This window comes from Falco punctatus (assembly GCF_963210335.1).
Source record: "Falco punctatus genome assembly, chromosome: 3".
Taxonomy (NCBI): Eukaryota; Metazoa; Chordata; class Aves; order Falconiformes; family Falconidae; genus Falco; species Falco punctatus.
The window spans coordinates 17,637,682-17,663,843 of NC_137582.1; the positions used below are offsets into that span (position 1 = coordinate 17,637,682).

The 26,162-nt window shown below is 45.1% G+C and overlaps 2 protein-coding genes and 1 long non-coding RNA gene across 7 annotated transcripts in view; 1 reads left to right on the plus strand and 2 right to left on the minus strand.

Moving 5' to 3' along the window:
• Positions 1 to 1,463: 1,463 nt before the first annotated feature.
• TRIB1 (tribbles pseudokinase 1) lies at positions 1,464 to 7,892 on the minus strand. The gene is made up of 4 exons (XM_080378391.1): positions 7,745 to 7,892; positions 6,804 to 7,237; positions 5,749 to 6,041; positions 1,464 to 3,719 (listed from the first exon to the last, which is right to left on the minus strand). The coding sequence occupies exons 2-4, from the start codon at positions 7,104 to 7,106 to the stop codon at positions 3,251 to 3,253; spliced, it is 1,065 nt and encodes a 354-aa protein (XP_080234517.1). The 5' UTR covers positions 7,107 to 7,237; positions 7,745 to 7,892; the 3' UTR covers positions 1,464 to 3,250.
• On the plus strand, positions 7,892 to 19,324 carry LOC308060103. 4 transcript variants are annotated; one of them, XR_013926602.1, is made up of 3 exons: positions 7,892 to 14,446; positions 17,730 to 17,945; positions 18,567 to 19,324. It is a non-coding gene; the product is annotated as an uncharacterized lncRNA (long non-coding RNA). The 4 variants fall into 4 exon arrangements; XR_013926604.1 differs by having other exon boundaries at positions 7,892 to 14,207; positions 14,374 to 14,446; positions 17,730 to 19,324; XR_013926601.1 differs by having other exon boundaries at positions 17,730 to 19,324.
• Positions 17,204 to 26,162, minus strand: part of NSMCE2 (NSE2 (MMS21) homolog, SMC5-SMC6 complex SUMO ligase) — a 136,252-nt gene continuing 127,293 nt past the window's right edge. For both annotated transcript variants that reach the window (XM_080378389.1, XM_080378390.1), the window contains 3 exons: positions 21,245 to 21,345; positions 20,817 to 20,923; positions 17,204 to 17,587 (listed from right to left, as the gene is read on the minus strand). In XM_080378389.1, the coding sequence (XP_080234515.1) occupies positions 17,428 to 17,587; positions 20,817 to 20,923; positions 21,245 to 21,345 (368 nt within the window). In that variant the 3' untranslated portion in view covers positions 17,204 to 17,427. The remainder of the gene's footprint in view (positions 17,588 to 20,816; positions 20,924 to 21,244; positions 21,346 to 26,162) is intronic.

The window sequence follows — 26,162 nt, forward strand, 5'->3', positions numbered from 1 at the left end:
ACAAACGGATGTTGCATTATAATCCCTAAAGCAACACAGAGGCTGTTTGCAGATGTTACTACAATTTGACGTTTATTTTAATTGCTCTGCAGCGTAGCTCATGTGAAATAAAGTCATGGGATGACCTACACATTCACCTACTAAGGGTGACTTAACTGCAAAGGTAAAAAAAAAAAAAAAAAAAACGTGTTTTGAAAGTTTTCAAGGTTCCATCAAAACACGTACCTCCTGCAGTTGTTTTAAAAGGATGCATCAGGGCTTCTGTCCAAGCCTGAAAGCACGGTAGGGCAGGGGGTAACTTAATCAGGCAGGCTATGTGGCGCATGTATTTTTACAGGTCTTGCAAGAATAACATCAGTAAAGTAACTTGAGATATTTCGGTGTCTGACATTCACTCAGCAAGTGCTAACAAAATATGCTTACTGCACAGATTGCTGGTTTCTCAAAGTGGGAGTCAAGGTGCCTAATTAAAGTCAGTGCACTTTGCTTCATCACTGACCAGGTCCCTGCTCCCTCCTTTTCTCTTTCCACTCGCCTTCTAAAAGCAAAATCCTGTTTTAAAGTTGCTCCTGCTCGAATAGCTGCCTGGTAGCAGTTGCTCCAGTGAACAGATTTCAAGCAAAAGGACAAAGTTAAACATGAGGCAAAGTATAAATAAAAATCAAGACTCTCTTCCTCCTCCTCTCTACTTGTGAGCGATGATCTCACCGCTCCGGGTGGATTGCAAGGGTGGCTTGATCTCTTTCAGGAAAGCACATTCTCTAACCTTGATACTGCTGCTATTTATACTCCTCTCTCCTCACCACAAAGAAAAGCAGCCCTAATAATCTTTCCCTTCGTTTTCAATGGGAGCACTGGGCGGCCTCTGCGCTGCCTCCGGGCAGCGGGGTCAAGCCCCTGCCCACTGGCTTCAGCTCCCCGTTTAAGCCAATGCTCTCAACTCCTGCCTCTGCTTCTGGCTTTTCTGGCTGCTCACTTTTAAACACCTGAGATCTGACTTTCCACTGGCTTGAGCATCACATTGCCACGCACACAGGTGCAGGATGACAGCCCTGCGGCGCCATAGCGTGCTCTGCTCACGGGGCGCAGATGGAAATGAATGCACGTGCTGAAAGGCAATAGGGCTTCTAAAGTTCAGAGCCAGAGCTGTAACTCCTCTCCCCCCTTGTTTATGAGATGAATAGGATACCCCATTTCACATAGCTCTGGGGACATCTCAGGCCCTTTCCAGCCTGCAAGAAGCAGGAGCCAGCCCCTGTCCCCACTCATCTCCATGGGGACTCAACCCCAGGCAGAGCTGGGGGAGTCAGGGCTCAGACCCCCGCGCCTTGGGCATGATGGAGCACGCACAGGGACCATCAACGAGCTGATTCTCTTCGAGGCCAAACCCCATTTTTTCGGATTAAACCAAATATACTCCAGCCGCATTCTCCTTGAGCCGCTTCAAGAAATGGGGACAAACATTATGAAACGAAGTTTATTAAAACTTTCTACAAGTCAGACTTTATCATCCAGGTTTCCACATACATATACATATTTACAAGTTGGACATAGTGTTTTTAGCTTTTCTGGCAGAGTTTTCTACCAATATATACAAAGGTACTGTTTTTCATAGAAGGGTTAAACTGTATCACAGATACAAATGTCAAGCAATCATGAGAGGTTTAGTGCAACGGAGAGCTGTAGCGCCCTGCTCTTAATGCTCATGATTCTGTCAAGTTAGTATTGCCAACAATAATTCACATTAAATTGCTCTTCGACACCTCTTATTAGGACAAACAAAGTACAACAACAAAAAAAAAAAACCAACAAACAACCCCGAACAGTAAGGTATGTACAAAGTACACAGTCCATGAGGTATACATGGTATTCTCGCAAAGCGTGGTGGGACTGCAGCTTGCTGGGGGTTAACCCTTAAATTGACTTCACTCGAACTGTGTCATGTCGGGGACACATGTTGCCCACCTCACGGCTGTTTCAGAAGCCGTGTTCTCGCCTGAAGCGAATGGACATCTCTTTGTATAAGCCACTGGACACAAATGTGAAACGAAGCAGAAATTTTAGGCAGGACTAAGCTTTACTTACCCCCCAACCCAGGAAGCTAATGATTTCGATATATCCATTATCCACGCACATTGGAAAGTCTATGAATAATCATGCAAAAGGAAAAAAAAAATAAGGGGAAAAAATGTAGCTGGAGGCAAACAACATACCTGAATGATCAACTAAGGGCGTATGGAGATTTTACTCTTAAGACTAATTTTTTAGGGAATGGAGGGGGGAAGAGGAGAAAGGATATGATGTTTTTAAGAGTTGAGCCTGTAGGAAAACACAACTGTGTTTACATGTACTGTACAAGATACCCCTTATCGTTTTCCAAGGGAAGGCGCTCCAGCTGATAGTGTTACGGTTTGGTAAACGGATATGTTTTGGCACTCGGAGCTAACGAGACCTGCTACTTGACAAGCTCGCTGAGGGCATAAAGTTATATAGGCTACACCATGGTAGCGCGAGGCTTGAGTCTATTTAAAATGCTTTCCTGGTCAGCGAATGGAATCGGAGGGGATCCAGCTGGGAGATCCACCGATTTCTGCTTCAGAAAGAGCCACAGCAGTGATTTGTCTTATGGGTGGATCTAAGAGCTTCGTGCCTCTGAAAGTAAGACCAGCTGGAGGAGCAGCAGCGAGCAGGCAGCTGGCCGTGGCAGGTGAAGACCTCCTTCCCTCATTCAAGTGTGCTTACAGTCAGAAAGCTACTTTGCAAGCCGGCCGGTGCGGCGCGCTGAGTTGATTCCCCTTTTTGCCATTTCTGTCAGATTTGCTCAGTTAGAAGCGTGCGTGGTGCTCCCCACCCACTCCGCATGGCAGCCGGGGCTCCGCACCCCCGTAGCCACCACGGGAAAGCAGAAGGGGCTGCCTCTTCACACCTCGCCAGCCGTAAGACTCTGCAGCCAAGATGCAACCAGTTACACCAGTGGAGGATGCGTGAGGTGGGAGAAAAGCCAGGCGGCTCTCGCAAAGCTGCACAGGTCCTCCAGGGCTGGCGGGATGGACCTGCCAGCAGAGCAAGAGGATGAAACTCTGAGTACGCTCAGGGAGAATAGATCTATGAGTTGGTGTTTACTTTAAAGAAGGTCACTTTTCTGACCATACTGGCACTTTAAGATGCTGTTGAGTTTGCAAACGTGGAAAAATGAAACCCTACGAAGATGCCGGAGGTGAGAACCGCCGAGGTTTTTGAGATTTCGGGGTTAACAGAAGAAGGAACTAATATCATCACTGTCTCCGTGGTATTCTGGAACAATCTGATCCGAAGTTCCCGTCTCCTGGTCTGTATATCCAGGCTCCAAGACCGCCTCGAACCAAGGGTGGAGCAAGATCTCCGGAGCAGTGAGTCTTTCAGAGGGCTCCCGCCGCAGGAGGCTGCGGATGAGGCATCGGGCTTTGGGGGAGACGTGGTCAGGAATGCAGAACTGTCCACGCCGGATTTTGGAAAACAGGGTGCTAGGATCCGAGTCATGGAAGGGATAGCGTCCCACCAGCAAGGTATAAAGCATCACTCCCAAACTCCACACGTCAGCCGATTTTCCAGAGTAAGTTCCCGTCGTGTTTAGGATCTCAGGGCTGACATACGCCGGGCAGCCGTGCTTGTCTGAGAGCGCATCGTCTTCGCCTTTGATGATGTGTGTATCTTCCAGGCTCTCCAGCCGCAGCTGAGTCCTAGGGAGGGCAGGAAAGGAAGCCAGGGTTAGAAATACCAACCCAGGCACAAGCGAGCCCAGCGAGCCCCCGACCATGGCAAACCCCCCTCCCCTTCTCACATCGGCATAAAGAAAAGGAGAGGAAATGCTTTATAGTTTGCCGCAGACTTTGCCTGGACTCCTGGATCCGTGTAATAGAGGCTCAGCTACGTGCATTGGGTAGGCGCTCGGCTATGCCTACTGATTTTATTTGCTGGGGATTTTAACACCAGAGAGGGCTCTCGAGGAACACCAGCAAGTCACCTTCTATCTACGCAGGTTGCACTGCTGCTGCAGGGGCTTCATCAGCTACAACACATCACACGCACCGCTATTTGCGTCTCAAGGCTTTGAGCAAACAGCCTCCAGCTGCGTGATTTTGCCAAGTCCAGCTCCCTTCCACGCTTGCGGTTATCACCTGCTCTCCTGAGTTTTGTATTTTATTTTGTAATTTTTTTTTCCCTTTTTTCGCCTTTCCAGAGGGCACCACCACACCTGCCACCTTCCCAGTGGAGGCGGGTCCACCCCGACATCCCGTTTTGGGGGGAAAGGGGAGCTTTGCATCAGCAAGGAAGCCACCGGCTGGCCCTGGAAGGGCTCTGCACTGCCTGGCAGCCTGCTGGGGTGTAGATGCGTTGGCTGCAGCCTGTCCTCAGCGTGACCTCGCCAAATACCCAATGGTTCTGCAAACGGAAAATATGACTCAACGCCAACCGTGGGCCCGGGATTGGCTGCGGGAGCCCTGAAACTGCACCTGTGCTGGAGAGCCCGAGTCCGCCTGCCATTGCTTAACCCTCTTCTTGCCAAATGTGATGCACATGACACTCGCCTGTGCAACGCATTATTTCCAAATGAGCGAGACTGTGTGCAATGTAACATTTCAACAAATGTTTCATCTTCTTATGGGCGGGAAAAGCTGCAATAGTTTCCTTCAAAGGAATTACTTTATTTGTATGTCAACATATGGTTGTTTCTGTTTAAGAGGGGCAGTGCTGGTTAATTTTCTTATCACATTTATAAACAATATCCTGAAGAAACGTTAGCCCAGTTAAAAAAAAAATAAAAAATCATGTTTTCTTCTGCTTCAGTAATATCTCCAGTTTCATCAGATTAAGCACAACTCCATTATGGATTTTACTTATTTTTTTTTTTTTTAGCTTTCTACAGGATAAGCAGCTAGTCGGAGTCAGTTACGCTGATTTAAAATGTATTTCTGGCTCTGCCATGTGCGGTGCAGCACTACAAGGGCAACAAACAATCCAGGGAAATAGTGAATTATTTCCCTAATCTAAATTTAACTACTGGATTCTGGATCTCCTCTCTATAAACCTAGGCTTTAGGCTAAGTTTTACTGAAGCGCTTTTCTTTGATGTAGGCTTCCCAAAGCAATATTTAACCACTTCCCACCTTCCCTGTACATCCACGGGCACAGGGGGCACAGAAAGCACCGCCACCGGTCGCAGAGGAGGGATCAAAGCCTCGAAGGACACAGCCGGTGTTTGGTTGGCAGCACAGCCCTGATCAGCAGGGGATTTCAGCAAGGAGACCCCTCCTGGGGATCGCTGCCCCTGCTCGCATGTCCCGGTCCCCCGACCCGGCCACTTCCCCTCCCCAGCACAACGCCTCAGCCTCCCTCCTCTCCTTCTCTCTGCTTTTATTCATTTTCCACTGAATGAGTGGCACACATGACATCTTCTGGCACTAGCGAGGAGCTGAACTATCATCCCTTTGTCTAACAGCGGGTTTCACTGAACTTCTGCTGAATGAGAGGAAGCTCCCAGCGAGTTTCCTCCCTTTCATCAGTCGAGACCTAACTAAGAGTACGTGTGTACCAGTTAGAGCCGTGACCTACTACACACATGTGACAGGGAGCTACTCGGATCGGTCACAGGTGCTGCCCAGCTGGCACGCCGTGCCAGCTCCCGCTCCCTGGGACGCTGTTTGCATCTCTAGATGTGGCACTCCTCCCTCGCCACTCACCCTAGGGCTGGCCGGTGACAACCACTTACCTCTCTTCATTCGAGAAGACAAATTTCCTGAGCTTGAGGTCACCAAGTACGATGGCCGACTGGTGGCAGTGAGCTACAGCAGAGACAATCTGCTTGAACAGCCGGGCAGCCTCCTCTTCCCTCAGCCTCTTGCAGCTCCTCACGTAGGAGTGCATGTCCCCAAAGTCCTTTTCAAAGAACACATAGGCCTTGGTGTCCCCGAGGATGACTTCAACGACCCCGGTGATGTTTCTGTGTGACGGCAGCTGAATGTAAGGCCGGATCTTGTCCTGGTAGTGTTTGAGGGGGAACACCTGTAAAGAGGAAATCAAAGCAAAATTCATTTTCGAGGGTGTTGAAAGCAGCCACTCGCGTAGCAACTCTCCCCAAACAATGACGAGGGAGCTGGAGGGGAGCCAGGGCTCGGCAAGAGCGCAGTGCACAGCGCTTACCGAGACCCTTCCTGTCCGTTTGATAGCGAAAGCGGGGAGAAAGGGGGGAGAGGAATAAAACAAACCACCATCCGAGACCCTTCCTCTTCACTTGATATTGAAAGACGGGAGAAAGGGGGGAGAGGAATAAAAAAAAACCACCATCCGAGACCCTTCCTGTTCACTTGATATTGAAAGAGGGGAGAAGGGGGGGGGGGGGAGGAATAAAACAAATCACCATCCGAGACCCTTCCTCTTCACTTGATACTGAAAGAGGGGAGAAGGGGGGGAGAGGAATAAAACAAATCACCATCTGAGACCCTTCCTCTTCACTTGATATTGAAAGAGGGGAGAAGGGGGGAGGGGGAGAGGAATAAAACAAATCACCATCTGAGACCCTTCCTGTTCACTTGATATTGAAAGAGGGGAGAAAGGGGGGAGAGGCATCCCCAAAGCCTTTTGGGGAAGGTACTCCGGGGCTAAGCCGGAGTTACGGCTTACTCCCAGCGCGTGTAAATCCCCACCGGCGGCTGAGCGGGGAGCAGCCCGTTTGCCCAGGCTTCCCCCCCGGGTGGTGCGGGTCCACAAGCAGGGAGGGCTCCCCCGCCCCGCTCCCCATCCGCGCCCGCGGAGCTCCGCGCTCACCTTGCAGCGCAGCTCCCGTCCGGAGCTGACGCTCAGCGCCCGGGACACCTGCTCCCGCTCGGCCAGCGGCAGCAGCAGGTAGGAGGCGATCAGGCTGGGACCCGCCGCCCCTCCGCCGGCGGGAGAAGCGGGGGAACAAGGAGACCCGGGTGCGCTGAGGCAGTCCGGGGGTCCGCAGTCAGCCAGGCGAGGGCACTTGGCGGCCGGAGCTTCTTCGGAGGGGCCGTCGTGGAGAGGCTGGAGCCGCTTGGCCGGAGCGCTGCGGCAGCGGGCGGCCGGCAGGAGGGACGCGGGGCGGCTCATGGAGGGGAGCGGGAGCGGGCGCGGAGCTAGAGGCGGGCGCTGCGCGCTTGGCGCATCCCTTCGTTCTCCCCGCCGAAACCTCGGGTCGTGTCCACCATCTGCTGCCGACTCCGCGCTAAAGTAGTTGGAGGCTTTTTTAAAAAAAAAAAAAAAAAAAAGTCGGGGGAAAAAAAAAAAAAAAAAAAAAAGGGCAATTCTACTCCTCCCAGCCCTGACGCACGGGGAAATAGGAGGAGGAAGGTTTGGACACGCCTGCTCCGCTCCTCCCGCGGCTTTCCGCGTCCCCGGCTCCAGCGGGACACGCAGCCAGGCGGGGCGGCGGGGTCCCCCGCCGCCCCGCCTGGCTGCGTGTCCCGCTGGAGCCGGGGACGCGCCGTGGACCCCCTCCCGTGGTCCCCCAGCCGGTGTGGAGCAAAGCCATCTCATGCCCAACCCAGCCTCCTGAGGATGGCAGCGCTCGGGGGTCACCCCTCGCTTTGAGGAGTCCCCCGCCCCCCCCCCCCCCCCCCCCCCCCCCACCTTGGCTTTTAGGTTTCCCCCTGCCCGCAAAACCCTCACACCTCTAGTGTCCCCTGGGTCAGCACAAAGGCTGGCGGCGTTTTCTAGCAAAAACTCGGGAATAAGAAGGTCACCGGCACCAATGGATGGGCTGTTTCTTCTGCACAGGGCAGCCCTGGAAATGGCAGCAGCGGGTTGATTCACAACCGGCGTGTGCGGCTGGGAAACGGTGCCAGGAATCGCAAACGCTGCTGGCGAGACGGCATCGCCTCCTGCGATGTCTGAAAAGTTAAGCCAGGCTTATTCCAGGGGGAAAGCGAGACTGTCTCCATCCTCAGGAGCTTCTCCTTTAGCTTCTCCCCAGCCCCATCTCTTGCTTTTCCCTACAGAACCATCCTTCCCAAGGTTTGCACCAGGTTCGTGTCAGGCAGCTGCTGGGTGTTAACCACCGTTTGCTCACCACCACAGGCTCAACGTGCACCAGCAGAAACACTTGGCGCTGGGTGTTTCCCATGTCAACAAGTACCTGCTCCCCGAAAGCATCGGGGATAGCATCGGGAGCAAGTCGCAGCCAGCAGCAGCAGCAGCAACCTGCGAGGAGCTGAGCGAGCTGAGTTCCAGAGGGCTCCAAAGTGTGGGTTTAGAGGAATAGTAAATAGATTTCCAGCCGGGGCTGTTAGTAAATGGAAGAAAAATGAGAGAAAACCAGGCAGCAAATGATCCCTGGAAAAAATGCAGATAGCTGTAGTTTTGACGAGTGCTTCAGAAGGAAACTCTCCAGCTTTTCATTTACATATATGCAAATTTCCTGCAATTCAGTGCTGAGGCTTCCCTAATAACACAGGGAGCCTGCATTTTTTTATTCTGTAGGATCAGTTCCTATTCCATTTTGGTTTCCCCAACCCTGGTCTGTTTAAGCAGCAGAGAGGGCCCAGGTTGCCCCCCCCCCCCCCCCCAGCTCCGAAGCCTGTGATGCCACATGTGCAGGTATTTGCTCGGATTCCTGGTAGATAACTGCACGGCAAACCCATGCATGCCTTCAGCTACTTCTAGTGTATTTTAAGAAACACATGAAACTGTTGTGCAGGATGACTCATAGCATAGCAGTCCCATTAATGCATTTAAACATAAAATGCATATGCCATAAAGGGATATCCCAGGGCCTGCATTTTCCTTTTCTTTTTTTTTTTTTCTTCCCAGAAATACAGTTCCGTTAATGTCTGCAGATTGTTTCTGAGTGATTCACCACAAGTCTCAAAGCAACACTATTTTATTTCATTCCTCTCATAGGTAAAAGACATGCGGGTATCCATCAGACCTTTGTTTTACTTTTCCTTTCCTGGAAGTTTTATGATTGGGATGCCGCTGCTGGGTGAATTTAGCTGGTAGGATGCTGCATGTGTGGGCTGCTTCCTACATCCGAGATAGCACAAGGTGGGTGTGCGTCAGTGATTTTGGGGACAGGGGAAGGGTGTAGACACATCAAAACAACAATGAACCTCCATAAATGTACTGTATTATTAGTGTATAACAGCATCCCCCATAGCTCTCTCGCTACACTGAGTAGTGAGATGCAGAGTGAAGATGTTGGTGTGAAAACCAAGTGGAGCACCTGGGGTGAGCCTTTAGTCCTCACCCTCTCAAAGATCTCCCTCCCTCAGCTTCTGTGCCAGCTCACTGTCCCTGTTGAGGAGAAGTGCCATATCGAGGATCCATTTGCACTCTTTGTTGGAAGCCGCATCCTTCACCTTCCCAGCCTCCTGCCCATTTAAAGCCTCTTAGAGTCCACAGCTGGTCACCTCATGCTGGCTGTATGCCACCAGGACCAGCACAGGTGCTTGGCTCAGGCTACCAAATGGTAGATGGCACCCACTGGTCCTTCAGAAGGGCAAAAAAAGCCCCCCTTCATCATCCTATTCCCCCCAAAATCTATCTGGGGCGTGAGAAGAGAGCAGAGCACAGAAGTACACACAGCATTGCACCCCATGGTCCTGCCACAGGTTCCTGGTGCCTGGGCAGCCTCTTCTCACAGGGGTTCCCCAGATTTCACGCTCTGTGCGGGCATCCCTGCTAACTGGAGCACAGAAACTGGACGTGCAGTCCCCAGAGGCCAGGAAAAGATAACCCCTGGGCAATTCATCCCAGAATACAGGTGGGTGCCCTCTCCCAGCTGACTGTATAGACCAAACTTCAGTTGTCTGCATGTGGCTGGGATGAACGCAAGCTTAAATCTCCCAGGTGTCGGGTCTTCGCAAAATGGGAGCAGGAAATGACAGCAGGAAACCATCACTGCTTCTTTAAAATGCCTGGCATGCTTTTAGGTACTCAAAGCATTAATGTCATGAATGAATATGTAATAGCAATTATTAACCAAATTAATAATGCTTACTGCCCTAGTCTCAGTCTTATGTTTTGGGTACAGGTCATAAGAAAAGGTCCACATCTAAACTCTCCATCCCCACTGAATTCATTTCAACATGCAGAGCAGAGAAGCAATTCCCACCTTGGCTTTTCTGTTTTTTCTAATTTTGGCTGATCCCCAAAATGCAAAAAAATCCATGAGGGATGCCAAGGATGGTGTCTGATGACCTGTATGGCACTCAAAGGGTTGAAACTTGTCTTCCTTACCCATCTCCAGCAGTGCTTGCATGCAAGCCTGGTTTGGTTATGAACCTGTGCAGAGAAAGGGGAAACTCCAGGGAGAGGTTTGTGAAGAACAGAACTGCTGCAGCATTTCAGTATTAGAAGATTTTTGCAGAATATGGGGCTACCACTCTTGCCATAGCAGTCTTTTGTTCAGTGTAAGTCACACCAGAGGTTTTTAAGCATCCAGACAGATGTCCTGCATTAGTCTCCTTCTGAAATCTAAAGCCATTTGGGGTCTTGCTTCTATTCCCTGCACAAGCTTCCATCGTTTCATCTCCCCCTCCCCCCCCAAGTTTTTTGGGGGGCTACCTGCTTAGCATACATGAGATGAACACTACAATGGCAATCCTCAGCTGTGCCTGTGCTGAATTTGAGTGAATGGCTTTACAGCCCTTCCAAATGGACAAGGCAGTGTTGCACATCTCTGGTGGACGGCACTGTAAATCGTGGAGCACAGACCAGTGCAGAATTACTCTTACAGACCTAACTTCAGGATAACACACTGACTCTGCGGGTGAGTCTTGCAACCCCAGCGGCAGAAAAATGAACCGCTGTTAGCCAGCAAGACTCCAAGGAACCAAACACCCAGCCCTGGATGCTCTGACAGGGGCCCGGTACCAGTGAGGTGGGGCAGGGATGGCCTTTGGGAGTACAGATCAGGAGTCTTTGTGCCTGGCAAAGAACCACAGTGTGCAACAGGCACCTTCCAAATGCTAAGCAAGTCTGAGATGCTCCCAGTCAAAGGACAGGACAAAATCATTGCAAAGAGTAGATCCTGCCTTGGAAAAGGATGGTCATAGCAAGCGGGACTGCTTGGTGTTCCCTCTCTTCCAGAGGTCCCAGCTGCTAGGTGAGGACTGGAGCAGAAACAAGACGCTGTGGGATGTGTATCACACACCTGGCGCATCCCACCAGAGGGAAGGGTCTTGCCCAGCACAGATCTGCCTGAGCTGTGACAAGCTGAATGTCGCTCTTCATATATTTTTTTTTTTCTTTTTTTTTAAAACAGACAAGCAGCACTATTGCATCTGCTAGATGAAGATTTAAGAATCCAGAATGCGTGGTGGTCAGTCATCGACATTCCCTTTTCCTGGCACGTTATTTTATTTAAGGGGATTTTTGTTACGTGGTATTCATGCATCTACCTGTCTCGCCCTCAGCCAGTGCCTACACTCACCTGATCAGCTGCTTTTCCTTAGATGCTCACAAAATTATCTCTGCTGCTCCAGTTCTCTGACCCTTTATCTTTTTAACTGGAACAGCCAGAGGCAATGAGAATTGTGTAACCATCTCCCCACTTCCCAAGTGCTTTGGACACATCTGGTAACTTTGATAATATGTCTCATGGGATACAGAGAGTAAATCTCTATTAGATTAGGCCACTTATAAATAAACTGGCTGCTTGCTATAGGAAGAAATTAAAAAGTCATTATTTTAGTTATCGGACGAGAGAGGCATAACACAAATACTTCAGCTAACATTAAATTATCAGGCAAATGATGAAAAATCAATATCTTTATTTTGCAAGTTCTCTCAAGCCACGTGGTCAAACTTAAACTACTGCTAGATTGAAAGCCAGCAATTTTAAACCAGCAGGTTGTCCATAATCTACTAGTATACAGAATCACCCTGCACAGACAGGGGCTCAAAGAGTAGTTGTGTGGCGAGGTGATAAAGAACTTAAAAGTTATGGGTTTTTATAGCAGGAATGGCATCTGTGATAAACCCACAACTGTCCTTAGACAGTGTGGAACTCAGCAGCAGATCCACTGTTACTAAACACATGACAAGCATGTAGTGACATCAAAAGAAGTGCAATGTAATGGCGTTCAGATGTCTCCCCTCACATCCGCACAGAAGCTGCTCTGAGGGATGCTATTGCTAGGAACTCTAAATAATTCCCTTTTGATAAGCCGGTTGTTATCAAATCCAAGGAGTCTTATGAGCAGCACCTCCTGACTTTGTTCCTTTGCAGACTAAAGAGCATGAAGGCTTTTTCTGTTGCTTGAAAGACGTGTAGGGGTTCAGGTTTTAAACCTCAAATCCTGTTTCTACTTCAGAAGTGGATTGCACAAGCGGACAGTGAATGAGCGTCTCTCCATTTCCCTTGCGGTCAGAGAAGATCCTATTCATACTGAGCTTACAAGCAAACACTTCCTTTGGTAAGCTTCCCATGCAATTCAATTCATCTGCATGCTTTCAAGCTCTGTCTTCAGGTTTGACTAGCATCGGAATAAGCAAGTGAGGCAGGCTCTCCTCTCAGTCCACCACAGCATTTTCTGCAGCATTTTGAAATGATGAAACGCACTGTGTTTTCTGTACCTTGCTGCAGTCCTGTTAAGTCACTAAGATTACTCATGCATCAAGAGGCTAAGCACATACATGGGTATCTACTGTACGATGTACACCCATCCCAGAGTTTTACTTGCTTAACAATCAGTCTGATGATTTTACTTCTTATAGTTACTGGCTGGCAGCCTAGAATCTGCTGGCACCTACACATAGGATTCTCCTCCGAGCATTGCTGTGACCACGTTGTGTGTCTGAAATAATATGTATTAACAGTAAGTACTTTAGGACCACACAATAAATCATTATTTATGAAAGACCCGGAATTTGCAGTCAGTACTAGTCTGTATTTGTAGCGAGGAGCCATCAGCTTAAGGCTTTGGCTGTAGCAAGAGAAAGGAAGACCTGTCGTTGGGATATTTTAACATTTTCCACTCCAGGAACCCCCTTTCCTAGGTGCAACTTCTTCACTGTATAACAGAGCACTATCCACTATGAAAATGTTCAGTTAATGGACCACACAGTACCTCAGGGTCCATACGTGGAGATTTTTAGGGAAGGTAGAGATTAACATTCATTTGAAACAGCACTGGGAGTTAATCAAGTGGCACAGTGAATTCTAAGCTAGTTTTGGCCAAAATACTAGAGCTATTCTTGAGAAAAACGTCATGAGGTACTTGTAACCACAGGTAGGTAAGACCTTTGTCATCAGCCACTCATGAGGAAACATGAGTATGGCAAAAAGGACATGGTCTAAAATAAGGCAGTGTGTTGGCCTTGGCTGTTGAGTCACTGGTATCACTTCCTGCAGCCCCTGCTCTTGCTTCAGGTATTTCTCAAGGGAGCACTGACTTAGCCTTGTCTTTTTGATTCTTCTAGAATGAGTAAGATCACAGCTCCAGAGCAGTAATGATGAATATGTCCTTGATTCAGAGGAATGTGCACTCCTTTTAGCACAAGTGTTCTAAATCTTCCATGAGATGCCCGCCTGATTAGTTTTTATCTTTACAAGTCATGGCTCCACTGATTTGAAAATTTCAGAGTCTCTAGTTGTAAAATCGAGAATTCTGCATTATGGGGAGAATCTGTTCAAGTGAGAGCTGTGTTAATGGCTTGTGCCTCAGGGTACCACTGAAAGCTGCCGCATATGGATCTCTCTTGCCTTTTCTTTATTTTAATGTTTGATTAGACATTTCTTAATCCCTCAAAATACTATGTGGAACTTCAGTTCTCTGGCAGAGACAGATTCCCAGCAGGTTTCAGGGACAGACCCTGATCAGCTACGCAGAGGTTTGCTGCATTTGTGAAGCACACCTTAAGGAAAAGAAAAGAAAAAAAACCTCTTCGGCTCTTTCTTTCCTTAAATCTTGTTGCAAAATTTCTGACGTCAAACAATGAGACACAAATTACCCTGTGAACTGTTAACATATGCCTGTTTACATATGATATCTTATAGCCAAAACAGATTAAGTTTGAAGGTTTAACTGCTGTTGAGTTTCCACTTTGTGAATCATACAGATCAGCTTATGCATCACGGACACTTACTGTTATTCTTTAACTCTTTCCAGCTACCTCTGTCCAGAGCCAAGTTCATGGGGACATGGGAACAGAGAGCTCACAACTGCATAACAAACCCCAGGCTGCAAATGAAAGACCAAGGAGCTGCCGGTAACTACAGCCACCCCAATGAATCAGTAGCAGTTTATAACTCCCATCAGGTCAGCTGACAGGCACAGAACCTTCCCCAGCTGCCAAGGCTAGTCTGTCCTTCCACCTAGTAAAGTGCCAGCTGCAATTCATGCTGATGACCAAGCCTGTGACCTCTCCATTTCAGAAGGAAAATTACTTGTAAGAACCAACAAGAGAGAACCAGCCATGAAAAATGAACAGGATGGCTCAAATTCCAGGTTAGAAAAAAAAAAAACCCACCACTTTTCATACTAGGATTCCTGCAATGTTATCATATAGTTTAAATTCAGAAATGCCAAACATTTTGGAGACACTGTCATTGATTTCAGTTAATACAAGTAGTTTTCTCTAGCAGGTGAATCTGTGCAGTGCATCACTGATCTTGATGGGACTCAAGTACTCTCATCAGCAATCCTGACATAAGTGCATGAGTATTTGTCTTTTTCTGGATAATATGGCTGTGGCCATAAGTTGAAAAGAGGTAACGCTGACGATAAAAGAAAGAAGCCTACCTCTATTTAAATATACATGCCTCTTCACCTCATATGTGATTGTTATTAAAGCTAAGCAGGTAAGTGATGCCAAAAATCAGTCCATTTCTTTCAGCTGGAGACTGGGAAGGATTTCAGAATTTCAGGCTCTCTGAGTCACCGATGCTGCCTGGCTGAGGCTAGCAAAGGAGAGAAGGAAGATCATGTATTCTGAGGCAGGAATATGAAGGTTCAAAAATACCTTTCCACTTACAGTGGCAACAAGTGAGTGCTTGACTATGGGTTCTCTTCATTTAAACCAGGGGTCCTCAAACTTTCTAACCAGGGGGCCGGCGCGCGGATGCAGCAGCAGGCAGTCATCTGCGGCTGCTTGGTTTCCCCCCCCAACCCCCGGCGGGGGGGTCTGTAAATACCGGGGGCCGGACTGAGGACCCTGGAGGCCGTATCCAGCCCGCGGGCCGTAGTTTGAGGACCCCTGATTTAAAGTGTTGCTTCAGGTTTGTTTTTTCTTCCAGCTGCATCGTCTTAAGCAGGCAGCTCACATTATGACCAGGGGATTAGCTAACCCAGAGGACAGGCTGAGTGCAGCTTCTACTAGGGCCACCAGCACTGCTACGGGTCACTTTAACAAACAAAACCAAGGTGTAACCAAGACAACAATCTCCCTTACAGCACTACTCATCGGAACATGAGGGTAATGACCTTATCAGCTATCTTAGGCTATACTGGTACAAACACCACAGGTAGCAAACCAAACCTACTGCCACTGGTTTGTCGGTAGGAATTAATCAGAGTGTAATTTAGCATTTACAATGTTATGTGCTATTGGAAGGCACGCTCAAGCATCCGGACACCTACACGAACTAAGTTTGAGGTGCAACCCTACAACCATGGAAAATGTATGTAGATCTTTGCATCGGAAAACTTGGGAGACTTTTTACCACCAGGGACTAATTTAGGACAACGTTAATGCACCTCTGTCAGAAACTGCAGAGACTGTTCAACCAACTGAAGTTTCTGTTTCTGAGTGTTCTGCTTGTAAATGGTGCTGGAGTAAATTTAACTACAAACTTAAAGATGAAACAAAAACTATGAACAATTTAGGTCATTCCTCCCAACCCCCCCCCCCCTTTTTTTTTTTTTTTTTTTGACAAATGCTGTAGTTAACATCCTCCCTTGTGGTATTCAACTGAAAATCGGTGACCCATCTTAAAGAATGTAGGTTTGAGACCTGAGATGTCTTAAAAGGGATCTGATTTTTACACATAAAAACACAAACAAGTGTATACTGCTCAACCGCCCCCAGTCTCTCGGCTGTTTCAGCTGGGCTTCCACAGACAGAAGCACTCACGGTCACTGCTGAGTTTTAAAAAGATAGACCTTTGGGGTTTGACCACATTATGAAAATTACCCAGGTAATTCCCATGAAGTGTTTTGAACACAAAAGCACACTGCCAATAATAACGGTGCAGTTCCCTTTTTTAGCTATGAAATCAGCTTGCAGACTAATATCCTTCAACTACAAAATAACAATTTCAGTTTGAAGTGGTTTGCATTCCGAAGTGCAACTGGGGTTAATAATGTTCTACGAAAAAGGAAAGCTGTTAGCAAACACTAACCCAGAGTGAAAAGCTTAGCATTTAGGTATTCTGGCTACATTTTATACTGAATGTCAAATTCTAAATTCAGAAAAATTACTTAGGAAAATTCCGTCTAGCTCGCTAAGGATCCCAAAGTTCAAAGAAACCTCTATTTTCTGCTTCATATATGCCAAGAGATAATTGCCATCTGACCACCAGGGCAGCTCCTTTTACGAACGGCTATTTCTAATTCATATATGTATTGCCTTATCTTCTAGATGTGTGCAGATTCATTTAGGTAAGAAATATGGAGTGTCACAAAATTAAGTCCTTTTTTTGGCTCTGTGCCCAAATGCATAGGTATCTGAAGCTTACATAAAATGAGATTAACTGCTTTTCAATATGGTATATAGTTACAATATATTTGTATTATCTAGAAACTAGTTATTAGAAATATTTCAAATATATTTTTAAATGTTTGTAAATTATTTTAGTCTCCTAACTTACAGTGTTAAGGTAAAGCCTACTGGGACATTCAAACGCAAAAAGCATGAAATAAAAGCTTCTGAATCTCAAAAAAAAAGCCTAAGTAAGGGCAGAGTGTTGAAAAATTATAAGAACAAGGCCACGATCCTCAAAGCTGCATGGTAATTTTGTGTGTCCACGCGCAAAGTCTAGATGTGCAGCACTTCCTGAAAATTAATCTGTTAAGGTTTCCTGAGGTTTGTATTAAAACCCCAAGCAGGGTAAATCCCTGGTCAGAATGCCCTACTCCAGGTGTTCCCAGTAGTTACAGAGGCAGTAACAGAAATATTGGCAATACTGACCAAAGCAGTCACTACTACATGCCCGCAGAATCTGCATCTCTAATATGCTGAAAAAATTAGCACACTGACAAGGAAGGTTAAATGCTGCAAAACATGTTTTATTTATCAAATGCAAGCTTTTAGAATTTCAGGAAGGTTAAAAAAAGACCAACCAAGTTAAAATGGAATTTCTCATATTTGGCAGTTTAAAAAACGCTTTCAGTTACAGCTGAGACCTTCAACTTTGCCTATAAATGAAACACTTTAAATAACAATCAGTTACACAACCTACTTACAATCAGCAGCTTATCTCACAAGCCCACTAACAACAAATTTCCTTTGTGGCAGCATCATATCCAGCTGACTTCTCCAGTGTTGACCAGCTTTGTTTATTCTGACTGTCAATCGCTCTTTTAAGTGCTTCATCTGGCACAAGATCTGATCCTTTTACATCAGCATGGCTACAGCCAATTTTAGGGCATCTGTTAAAAAGAAAAGAGAGACTCCATTAAATCGGAAGAATTGTATTTGTCAGATATAGGCTTTTACATAACATCTGCTAGTTTATTGTATTTATCTGGGATTCACTCTCCCTGTCAGTTCCTCATTACCTCTCTTCACCAGCTCTCTGTGGGGGGAAAATAAATCCATTTATCTAAACTGGGGGAAATCAACAGCTGAAGGAAAGAAGGAAGGAACGCAGCAAGATATGGAGCCTCTCACCTGAATGTCACTATCTTGCTTCACATACACAAGCTGCCTGCATCAGTAATGACACTGGAATTGCATGGACACCTTTCTGTGCTGATTTCTCTCTTTACAATCCTCTACAAACTGCAGGTAACTACCTCTTACCTTATTAATCTGCAGTGGAGAAGTATAATCGTAACTGACAGATAAATAGGGAAATTAATTTCTAGGGAAACAGATAGAATAAGACTTGCAGAGGCTGACTGGTGAATCAGTGGACTATCTAGTCGGTGCAAAAATTTACCTGTCCTTTTACGAACTGAGAAAGCACAGAGAGATGGGGTAAAATTATACAGCCTCTAAATTATAATCAAATACAAAATGTCTTATAACTACTTGAAACAGCCAGATAGTGTCAGCAGGGTGAAAGATATTCAGGGACCAAAGGTCATTTTCCTTTGGCAGCGGCCCAAACCTGCACAGATGCTACCTGTAGTCAGAAATAATACTTTTCCTGATTTTTTTCACTCTATTAGGAATAACTTTTGTCTGAGGCACTGAACTTATTTACACTCAGTACTCATAGCTTTTGCTCCAGATTTGTCCACAGCTTACTTCGTTTGTCATGGATAAATCACTTAATTGCTCTGTGCCTAAGTTTTCCCATTTATCACCTTATTAGAGCAATAGCTTACCAGATTAATGAATAACAAGTGCTCAGAAAGCTTCCCACATTTCCTGTAAGCATAACGTATTAGTATGTCCTTCCAGGCAGTGGAAAACCGTAAGCAAGCTGAGACACGTAGGAGTTGCCTAAAGGAGCCCATGACAAGTCTATCAGCACAAAACCGGTGGCTGTGCGTACATCAGCGGCGGAGCTCACATCCAGCTACTGTGCTGCCAAGCGCACCAAAGGGATCCTGTGGATTCAAACTGGGAAGTACTCGGGATGAAACAGCCACTTCTGTAGCTCCAGAGCAAGCAACAGCTTTGATTTCAGAGTCAGGATAGAGGAGATACCCCTAACAGCAACTCTGCTCTATCAAGACACCTGTTTCCAGTTGAATATTGCTGCCAGGAGCACAGTCGAGCAATACCACCATGAGAACGGGGTGCTCAAATGGGGAACTTGCTGCATCAGTTGGCCTGCCTTCCCACCACAGCAGACTACGGTTTTTCAAAACTGACTGCATTTTCATGAGAAAGGTTAAAATTACACCAAGTCAGTGAGACAGGAGAGAAAAAAACAAGTAGTCTTTCTTAATTTAATTACAGTACAACTGAGTTATTGCTCTGTGTGTTCTTCTCTAGCATACTGGAATAAATGCTGCAGAAATGGTAAGGTTGCAAGCTAAAAGCTCAAAATTAAGAACTGCCGGTATTCAGACTGCACAAAGAGCTTCAGTCTGGGTATGAGGTAGCTTTTAAAGCTGGGTGTTGTACAGCTCACATGATTTTTTTTCACTCCAGAATTTCTCCAAGTCTTTAATTTCTTAAAAGGTAAAATAAAATTCAATTATATGATTCTATTAGCTTTTCAGCCGTGCTTAAGCTTTTGATCCACCACAGCAATCTCTATTACCATGACATTTTCCTGATGGATTTAACAGCACAGAGAAATATTTAGATACCAACATCCAAAATTCAGTTCTGTATCACAGAATGTATTCTTGTTGTGGTTTTGGGCTGTTGAGCACATGCTGCCTAGCCTGTCCCTATCCTCCAGAACACTCACTTTCTTGTCTCCAACTGTGAGCTATTTCCCAACTCCCATTCATTTTTCCAGCCAAGTTTCTGTCCATCAGTGTTGCTGGTTTTGTTGTTATTCCCAGGATATTGCAACCACTCCACTTCTTCTCCCTAGACCTCATAACACAGGCAAGGTACTTCCAGCTTGTTCTTCAAGCTGTCTTGACACTAAGGTAGCAGCTGGACATCCCAACTGATACTTGATTTCATAGCAGTGCTTTCCTGTAGCCAAGAAGGAGCATGGAATAAAATGTTCTGCTCCACCTTTGTATCCCCTATGGCAGAGTATGTAGAGTCTAACAGAAATGCAAGAGCAACGGACGGAGGAAGTAAGCCTCCTGTGGCATTATCTTTGGGGAAATCAGGTTGCTAGTCTCTGACACACCTTCCTGAGCATGTGCAAACTGCACATTTATTAAAAAGTCCACAACTGGTAAGTTTCCATGAGGTCACCAACCCCAAAGCATACATGGTGTAAAAACAAATGTGAAATTAACGATGAAATGGTATGTCCCCTAAACTTGCTCTAAAAAGTGTTTGAGCCCCTTTTCTTACATGTATATATATTAATCAAAACCATCCTAAATTTGAAACTTACTAGGGAGAATTTAATGTTTAAAAATTCAACTGTTACATCTTTTCATTCAGAAAAACATGTTCTGTGTGGAAAGTGGCGGGCTGCTTTGATGATCTAAAGTAAGAAATATTTAACTGCATTGTAGTAGGAACTGCACAATCTTGTCTGAACATTCTTAAAGATCTGTCTGATCATTCTTAAACTCTGTAGTACCTAAAAAGTTGTGGTTTAATATTTCCCACTTTAACACTCCTTTAGGTGTTTTAATATTTCTCAGTTGTCCTGGAATATAACTGCAAAAGAGGGTGCACAGAGGAGATGTTTATTTTTTTCATTAACTTCAAGACTTGCTAAATAGGCAGAGGGAATAAAATGAGCAACTAAATTTTAGGAAGCTGAAGTTTCTCTTTGTTGTTCATGGCTACATGAAATCTCTTTACTTCTGTTGTGCAGGTAGCACAAGTAGCTGTAACTTCCCCACACGCTTCCTGAATATTTCCTTACACATTGTTTTCATTAAGAAGAAAAGCTCCTTCATGTGCACGGTACTAATGAGGAGACTGTGACTTGGGCAGACACTGAGGTATTACTTCCTGCATCCTTGCCAATCCAAATACATTTCCTAGAACAAGTGGAGTAAAATTCCACTTACACAGCAAAGCAAATAGCTTTTCCACACATTCTTGTTAGCTTACCGGACTTTTTTCTTTTGCTGCTTTCGAGTCTGGATAATTTTCAGAATGGCGTCTTCTTCATAAGTATGTCCGCAGACTTTGTTTCGAACTGGCCTCTTCATTTCCATCTGTAATCAATAAGGCTTGATTTAAAGGAACTGATAATGCTCATGGAAATGCTTCTTGCAAGATTTTATGTAAAACAGCGGGAAGTGTGTTTGCCATTCATACGAGGCATTCTACCCAAATTACAGGGTCAGGTCCTGCATGTTTACCATGCATTCCTACTTGCATGGGGTATCTTCCCAAGCACTGTTGCTCTTCTCTGATAACATTTGTAATTTACACTGCCTGATTTTTAACAAGTATTGCAGATTTGTAAGAGACAACCCAATGAAGAATACGAAATAACTATTTCCCAATCGATTACAGTAGCTGTAATAGCATACCTGTGTAATGGGACAAATAAAGTTCATCTGACTCTGAGTCACAACTATATCTTCATCAATTTGTTCAATGGCCTCATTATCATCACCTGATTGATGACGAACTATAATGGGAAACAAGATAATTTTCATTTAATATTTAATATAGATCACCATACTTAAAATAAGCAAATAGAACCCAGCATTAGCCAAGCATTATCTCACAGTGATATCTAAGATGCCACAACATATTTCTGTACGACTCCCTGAGCAAGATACTGCAAAAAAATACTGTGCTACAGTCTCTGTTAAAAAATACGAATATTTAAATGGGAAATACTTTGTGTGTGTGTGTGTCTATTTCTAGCCAACGCTAGAAAGGAGGGCTGGGAAGGAAAGCAAGCTGGCCTGAATATATGCAAAGCCTTTGGTATTCTCTGTTCAAGTTCACCAAAAAACAGTAACATGCAGAGGAGTCCCCAGATTCTAACAAAGGATGAGGTGGAGCTTTTGCAGATTTGGCAGTTCTACCCTCAGGATCAGTTTGTGTTTGAATGTCATAAATGGGCTTGCTCTATAGCCTGTATACACAGTATATACTTTAAAAGGAACTTGTACTAATTATCATAACGCATGATTTGTGAAGTGATGCTGCTGTATATATAATTAGTGAAAAACAAAAGCCAAGAAAGTGTTGTTTGAGATGGGCAATAGAAACGTTACTGAAGTAACCTTAAGAAAGAGGGGTAGAATGAAATACTGAAATCTCCCAGAAAACACCTGATGGCCCAATGTCAGGGAATGAGAGCCAGACAAACAAGAAAGCCACCTGGAGCTAGAGAAGATGGAGGTCCCCACCTTTACCAGAAGAAGAGGCAAGTTATAAGCAACTCTGCATACTCATGGCCACACCAGCCCAGGGTTCCATGCACAAACTAATTGGCAAGAGTCAAAAGCAGAGACACAGGAGCAGCTAAGGCGGATATATATTGCTAAGTATAACCTTAATAAATGTTTATGTTTTATCTTTCCCTAACTTTGTTACTGTGAGTCTAGGCTTTCAGTTGAATAGATTTATCTTTAAATCTTATCCGGCAATAATAGTAAATTTAACACCTGCCATAATTTTCCATTCCTTTGGGGTAGTTCTGCAATGTTTTTGCGGCAGTGCCCTACGGTGTGCTCCTCAAGGTGTCCCAAGCTGAACAGAACATTTTTCTCTCCAGCTACACAACCCAGTTTGCAATGTAGCAACACAGGGTTCAGAGAGGACAAAATCCTTCAGTGGCCTGCATTGGCTTTGACTGCCATGGGGGCAGTGAGAAACACAAGTGAACACAGAGGGTTTAAAGTTACTTCATGATTTGCCTTCTACAAAGTCTCAGCCTCGGTTCTCTTTGCTGCTATTGCACAGTATCAACCCATCTTTGCATCCCTAGTATTCAGTCTTCCACGTCTGTTAAGGACCAGTGTTTCCTAACTTACGGTCAGTCCTGCATGCCTGTATAACACCATCACCTTCTGGATGATAACAGCAATCACTCTTGGAGCAACCACAATCTCTCACACCCGGTCTAGACCGAGCACACTGCTATGTAAGCCAGCACATCTCTGGTTGAGGTACTCTTGGCATCGGTATTGCAGCCATCACTCCAGCACAGCACCTCTCATTATGCCAGTTTTATTTGCATATTTTTCCTTCCTCCTTAACAGAGCTTGCCCTTCTCTCCATTCCAATATACCAAGAGTTTTCCAAGCATTCAGGAATGTTTCTGACCCAGGTACTCCTGCAAATATTTAGGCAAGCATCAATGGTATTTCTGTTTCTGTTACTAAGGCCTCATTCAATCAGCAGGGTGTGGATGCAGGGGGAAAAGGAGCTCAAATGTCCACTGTCAATAATCTTAAGGCTTTTATCTCCAAGAATATTAACATACCTTTACCAGATACTGACCCCCTAACAAAAGTAAAGACTTGCAAATCAGAAGAAAAAAGTGGGTGCAATTTAACTGTAAATACCAAAACTGAAATGGTATAGACATCAGAAAAAGACTTGCATCAGTTACCAGTTTTCAGAAAAGAAAACATGTCACATGTTATTCTTAGACTGCTTATATAGAGGGTTTATTCTGTCATAAACCCATAGTATTTTGAAGAAAAGACAACTTTTTTTGTGAAAAAAGTGGTGGTGGGGGGGAGGTTAATGAAGCTTTTGAAATACAAAGCAATGGGCAAAATCCCACTGAGACAGAAAAAACAATATTGCAGTTTTGGTAGGTGCCAGCTTTGGCACGGGCTGCTTTATTTAAATACCGTACTGATGTTTTTCCTATGAGTAATGCCAACAAAGAACAAGAGATTCATGCTTAAATTCATATATATGCAATTTTTGACAAACTGCAGCTCTAATCTTTCCTGCTGAAAACATCTGGAAACTCACATTTTCCTGTTTTACTTCATTTCAACACATGAACTTGGCATGTAGTTCCAGTGTACCAGCACATGACACCGGTCAATGGGAGTAAAACGCAGCAGTACTAGCAAGATCTAGGGCAGGTGATTGTTTACAAAGGAGGATTATTTTTGTAGTGATATGTAGAGGCCTAGGAAGGTCGGTAAAGTTCTAAAATTTGGGGCTTGTGCCTGTGATTTTACTTTGAATGCTCAGCACTCCAAGTTAGGCACAGAAGTGGCCTCTTCTGGAAGAGTGTTCACCTCACGCAGCACCTTCTGACTTTGTTAGGAGTCACCACTTCACTCATCGCTTCTGTGTGTGCTTACTTTGGTACTGACAGAATAATTCAGGAGACTATGCTGAAGCATCCAAGTTTGAAAATAGGCGCTCAAGTTTGGGTACTGGTGCTTGAGTCTCCCCTGAAGGCCTCAGGTCTCTAAATTATGTGATCTAAATCACAGGCTGGGCTTACTTCTTTCTCATACTGGCTCTGGAGGTGATTTAGATGCCTCATGTTTAATGGCTGAAATTCCACAAGCTGAGACCCACTCCTTGTAGGTGGTATATATCGGTCTTTCTGGATTCAAATCACCTTCTTGTTGCAAGCTTATCTTGAAGGCTTCAGGTTGCACTTCATTTGCAATGATTTTGTATACGAGCTGCCAGAGTGGGGCCCTGGTTTCAAGAGGTTATCACTAACAAATGAATAATTATTTAAAATATTTCCTTTTAATAAGCAGCTAATATTTTTAATAATAAATATGCAAGACTGGGATGATGCAAGTGATACCTCAAACATGTCAAGCGCAAATTAGCATAAATCAAATAAACCACCCACAGATTTGTTGTTACAGCTCGATGTTGTAGATTACAAGAGGAGAGAAGAAAATAACCTTTTTCACATACAGTAAATTTTGCAGAGATTACACAAGACATACATACATCCCACACCGGTCAGTAAGATGCTCTAAACCGTAGAACTATACCTGTAAACTCACACTGGAATACTTTTTATTAAGGTCAAAGAGATCTTTTACCAAATGAAATGCATAAATGTTTGGAGGATCTAAATTGCAAGTCTGACTGTTCTATAGAAAGAAGAAATAAAAACTCCGGATCATGCATATTTCAGCTAAGTCGGGTTAGGTTTTTAGAAAATAGAGTTTTCCTTGCAAATGAAAACCAGGTGCAGAAAACACTAAGTTATTGTTCCTGAAATTTGGATGTTGCCTTAAGTAATAGAAGTACGTACACCTATTTTGGTAGTCTAAGAGATTACATTTTAAGAGCTTTAACAGTTTCTCGTTTTCCATTCCAGCCAACTGAAACCTGTTATGAGTATTAGTAACACATTTTCTATCTGGCTATCTCAGCAATGATGTTTACAGCTGATTAGTGCCCACTGTTGTAATAAAAGTGTATTCTCATAATGGTATCTATTTTTGGTAACACATCATAGTGAAGTTTGCAACTGCCAACTGTTTTTTACTTATTTAATTTTAATTAAAAGCTGGTAGTACTTTATATCTCTATCACTTTCATCTCTTGATAAAAATGTGACTAATATGCCTTAGCTCAGTTTTCACCTACTCTGCTGAGACTGAGAACTTTTAAGCCAACTTTTAAAAATAAGAAAACCATAGTGCAGAGACAGTAACTGCTACATTAAGCACTGATAGTATACATACTAAAAAAAACATTAGAGGAAAGATTCTCTCCGTTGTCATTGTCACTCCTGTCTGCTTGCTGCTTCCAGCGCCAACAACGTCCTCTACCCAACGGTTTCTCTAACGTGGCCCTGAGTGAGTACATGTTGCCATGTAAACTTAATTGATTTCTTTCCTTTTATGCTGGGATGTTCTGCCTTCTCACCTGCCATCAGTCAGACGCTAATCCCAGAAATCAAAGGGTAATGTTAAGCATGCAGGATTGAGTCTTTGTAAGCCTGAGCCACTAGACAGACAAGGTCTTGGCTCCCAAGAGGGTCTATTGTACTGCTGACTCTATAGAAATAACAGCAACTCATCCAGGCTGGGAAAAATCCTATCTGTGAGAGCTCCAAGAAAAACATGAATGTTATGAGGGCAAGTCAAATGCCAAGTGTTCCTGCCAGCAGGACAGAAAATAACGAAAGGTGGGGGTGGTGAAGGACATCGTCACATCCAAGAGTTGTATTCTAAGAGTCAGAAGGAGTCTGGGGCACTGCTAGCATGGTGTGCAGAAGGCCCAAGGACAAGTCTAAAGAACGGAATAAGCCCAAACGCTGTTTTCCATGAAACACACTGCTAAGACCACCATGGGCAATGCTTAAGAGTGGGTCAGCATGCCCATCAGTGCTCTGAATTTGGGTTAGACTTCAGATCCGGAGAAACAGACCAGAACAACTGTCCAGCATCCTGCCCCCAGGACGGATCCAGAGTAAATGCTGTAGGAGGAGTGAAAGAAGAGGGGAAGCAAAGAGTAACACCTTCCTGGAAAACTTGCCCA

Excerpts from the sequence above, each read along its gene's own strand:
- TRIB1 (XM_080378391.1), bottom strand. The coding sequence starts at position 7,106 with ATGAGCCGCCCCGCGTCCCTCCTGCCGGCCGCCCGCTGCCGCAGCGCT. Across the intron at positions 6,042-6,803 it reads GACGGGAGCTGCGCTGCAAG|GTGTTCCCCCTCAAACACTA; the intron begins GTGAGCGCGGAG and ends TCCTCTTTACAG. Across the intron at positions 3,720-5,748 it reads GTCTTCTCGAATGAAGAGAG|GACTCAGCTGCGGCTGGAGA; the intron begins GTAAGTGGTTGT and ends TGCCCTCCCTAG.